The 3,046-nt window shown below is 62.9% G+C and overlaps 1 protein-coding gene across 6 annotated transcripts; it reads left to right on the top strand.

Annotated features, from left to right (window-relative positions):
• The first annotated feature begins 230 nt into the window (after positions 1-230).
• Positions 231-3,040, top strand: INCA1 (inhibitor of CDK, cyclin A1 interacting protein 1). Of its 6 annotated transcripts, none has more exons than XM_040466676.1 (7): positions 231-559; positions 689-802; positions 1,001-1,061; positions 1,344-1,537; positions 1,994-2,159; positions 2,351-2,494; positions 2,617-3,040. In XM_040466676.1, exons 2-7 carry the CDS (start codon positions 750-752, stop codon positions 2,797-2,799), a joined length of 801 nt encoding a protein of 266 aa, XP_040322610.1. In that variant the 5' UTR covers positions 231-559; positions 689-749; the 3' UTR covers positions 2,800-3,040. The 6 variants fall into 6 exon arrangements, with proteins under 6 accessions (XP_040322610.1, XP_040322613.1, XP_040322612.1 ...); XM_040466679.1 differs by having other exon boundaries at positions 235-559; positions 1,022-1,061; positions 1,220-1,537; XM_040466678.1 differs by lacking the exon at positions 231-559 and having other exon boundaries at positions 587-802; positions 2,351-2,480; positions 2,617-2,799.
• The last annotated feature ends 6 nt before the right edge of the window (positions 3,041-3,046 follow it).

Raw genomic sequence — 3,046 nt, 5'->3', positions numbered from 1 at the left:
ATTGGGGGTGCCTTTCCGTGAGGTGGGGGGAGCGCTCTGGAGGAGAGGTTGAGGGGGTGGTTGAACTTGCAAGTCTGGAGTCCAGGGGAAAAGCCAGGGCTGCAGATACGGATTTGGGATTTGGGAGTCGTTAGCACATTGGTGGTATTTACAGGCATGGGCTGGGCTGAGGTCAGGTAAGGAGGCATGGAGATGAGGAGATAAGGGCCCAGGCCAAGCCCCAGGACACTGAGAGGAGTCAGCATCCAGTCTGGGGACTCTGGAAGTGCTGAGCACTGGTCACCACCAGTTCTGCACACCCCTGCTTCCTAGAAGATTAGTCTCTCTTGAGATACAGGGACACAAAGCAGGAATGAACAGAGGTTCAGCTCTGCTGGGTCCTTGTGGTGACCAAAGGGAACCTGGCTGTCACATCCCCTGAGTAGCTGGGGCCCTCCTCTTTAACAGCCCAGTGATGGGTTCTCTGGTCGTTTGAGATCTGGGGCTCAAGCAATTGGCAGTCTCTACCCTCGCCCCAGCTCCAGTTTCAAAGCCCTCACCATCTCCTCAGCTAAAATGGGTAAGAGAGCACATGGCCCGAGGGGGGCCGGACAGCCGTGTGGTCTCATGGAAAGATAGGACCACTGAGTCCCAGGAGTGAGCAGGTGCTGTGAGGGATGAGCCAGACCTGAGCCTACCTTGTCCTCAGGTGCTCCAGGGTGGTCAGCCGACCTACACCACCCCGCCTGCCTTCCCAGAGCCTCACGCTGATGCCCCAGCGGTATGGAGACCTCTTCTGGGAGAGCCTTAGCCAAAGGCCCAGGTGGGTAGAAACAGAGCAAAGGAGCAGGGAAGGGAAGGCCGGACAATTTTAAACTAAGCCCTGTGGCAGTGAGCCCTAGTCTGGGGACAGCTGGCCCACTGGCTGACGGACACTGGGGCAACTACTGCCAGATAGACAGGTGGTTGGGACGGGCAGTCAGAGAAGCAATACGGATGGGGGTGTCCTCTCTGCACGTAGCTCCCCGTTTGTGCTTTACAGCCCCACCTGGACGGAAGAATGGCACATCCCTCCCTCACCGGTAGGACAAACTCTGCCCTTTTAAAGCACTTTTGGGTTAAAATCGCACCCACCACCGTCTTATCCTCAGCCCTCCTGGTCACCTCTTCCCTGCTGCCCCCCAACCAGTGCACTGACCACGCACCCTCCTTTCTATGCATCTGTCACCATGTTTTCCAGATCACACCTGTGTTGTCACGATCTGGGCTCCCCAAGACCTCTGACTCCCTACTTCAGTCCAAGTTCTCCTGAGAGACCCAGTTCTGCCCTCTAGCCCCTGCCCCCACCCCATTCTCTGGCACAGAGAGCCACTGGTTGCTCCCAGCCTGGCCTGTACCCCCTTGAGAGGCTCCCACCCCCTGAGGTGCTTTGCAGAAGAAAGAGAAGGAGGCCACATTTGGCGGGAATGCAGCAGGGACCTGCGGGCATCCCAGCCCAGGTGAGGGCTGTCACTTATCACCTGGAGGATCTAAGGAGGCGACAGAGAATCATCAATGAGTAAGGAGGGACATCTGGGCAGAGTCTGGGGACAGGAGGGTCTGAACTAAGGAAGGGGGTGGGGGCTTTGAAGGAAGTGGCGGCTGTATGAGAAGAAGGCCCGGACTTGGTGCAGAACGTCCCCCGTGTGGAGGGGAGGAGGGAGCTGAGCACGCAGGCTGAGCCTCAGGAGCTGGACAAGGTGGAAACTGGGTCACCGAGGCAGGAAAGCAGTCCACAGAGCTGGAGGACAGTGGGCAGCCAGAGGCCACCTCTGAGTCCCTGGACGGAGGGTGCTTCCGCCCAGGGCAGCAGGGACTGGGGGCGGGGGGGGGGGGGGCGGTGCAAAGGGTTGGGAGCGAAGCCATAACACCACTGGGTCCCAGCAGGAAGTATTTCGGGGCAGAAAGGTGAAGCCTGGAGGGGCAGAAAGCTTGGCCTTCAGGCGCCGCGTTCCTAAGTCTCCGGTCCCCACAGACTGAAGAAGGCTCAGTGGGACGTCTCGGGGGCCGCACCTGAGCCCCTGGCACCTGCCACTGCCGGCTGCGGAGTCCCCAGCGCCACCGAGTACCCGGGTCTGGAAGAGGCGAGGGCTACCTATCCACAGGAGGAGGGCCACCCTGTCACCACTGGCAGGACCCAGGTCTGGCCGGAGGAGCTAGGCGGGGTGCTGGAGGGTGACGGGGATGGACGCCCAGGGCCCGTTTGGGTGGCTGGACTGGAGACGCACAAACGCGGGCAGGGAGAGGCGAAGGGGGCGGGGGCGCTAGGACACCTGGAGAGACCTCCTTTCCCGTTCTTCCGTTCCTTTCCTAACTTCTCTCATCCTTACAGCTGCTCTGGTCCCCCTGGAGCCCCCTGGGCCTGGGGGGGGTCTGGTGTCCCCAGACGACTGGGCTCTCTGGCCTCCTACAGCGCTGTCCCAGCGGGCAGGAACCGCCTCCGCTCCCCCTGGGGCATGGAGGTGCAGTCTGCGGAGTAAGGAGGAACCCCCAGGCCCTAGGTGTCCGCGCGCTGCCTGGTGGGGGGAGGGGGCGGGCAGGCTCGCCGGCAGACCTGGAGCCTCCCCCTTGTGACGCCGAGGCCTTTCCCTTCCGCAGCCTCTCCCAGCGACCTCCCCGCGCTCGGCACTGGGCGCTAACAGCCCCCTTGGCCGCCCGTGTCAAGCCATCCCCCAGGGCTCCGCACGGCCTATCGCCCTCCCCCCCCCCCCAACCGCCCGCCCGCGCTGGCTGGCACTGTGTTCTTTGCTCTGCTCGGGTATTAAAAAGCAAGCGCGTTGAGCCCGAAGTGTCTTTCTGCTCGTGGAGCAGTGATGGCGAGGCTGGCGCGCACGGAGGGCTGCGTCACCTCGAGGACCCGGCTAAGATGAAGTCGGGCTGGACCCTCCGAACTCGAAGAGTCCCGCCGAGCCCCGCTCTTCCAGCCCCGGGGCGGCCCGCGCCCCGCTCTCTCGGCCCGGGCTCGGACCGCACTTCCGCCCCCCGGGACCCCCCAAGTCTGCCCCCCAAGTCCGGCCGCCGGACCCCC

Source organism: Herpailurus yagouaroundi, unplaced genomic scaffold, assembly GCF_014898765.1.
Source record: "Herpailurus yagouaroundi ecotype Mexico unplaced genomic scaffold, PumYag 64917, whole genome shotgun sequence".
Taxonomy (NCBI): domain Eukaryota; kingdom Metazoa; phylum Chordata; class Mammalia; order Carnivora; family Felidae; genus Herpailurus; species Herpailurus yagouaroundi.
The sequence above is the reverse complement of the archived record's forward strand: the minus strand, read 5'-3'. Positions and strand labels throughout refer to the sequence as shown.

Bases quoted from the DNA above. Each gene is read 5' to 3' on its own strand.
- INCA1 (XM_040466676.1), top strand. From the start codon at position 750: ATGCCCCAGCGGTATGGAGACCTCTTCTGGGAGAGCCTTAGCCAAAGG. The intron at 803-1,000 runs GTGGGTAGAAAC...CTCTGCACGTAG, and splicing joins AGCCTTAGCCAAAGGCCCAG to CTCCCCGTTTGTGCTTTACA. The intron at 2,495-2,616 runs GTAAGGAGGAAC...TCCCTTCCGCAG, and splicing joins ATGGAGGTGCAGTCTGCGGA to CCTCTCCCAGCGACCTCCCC.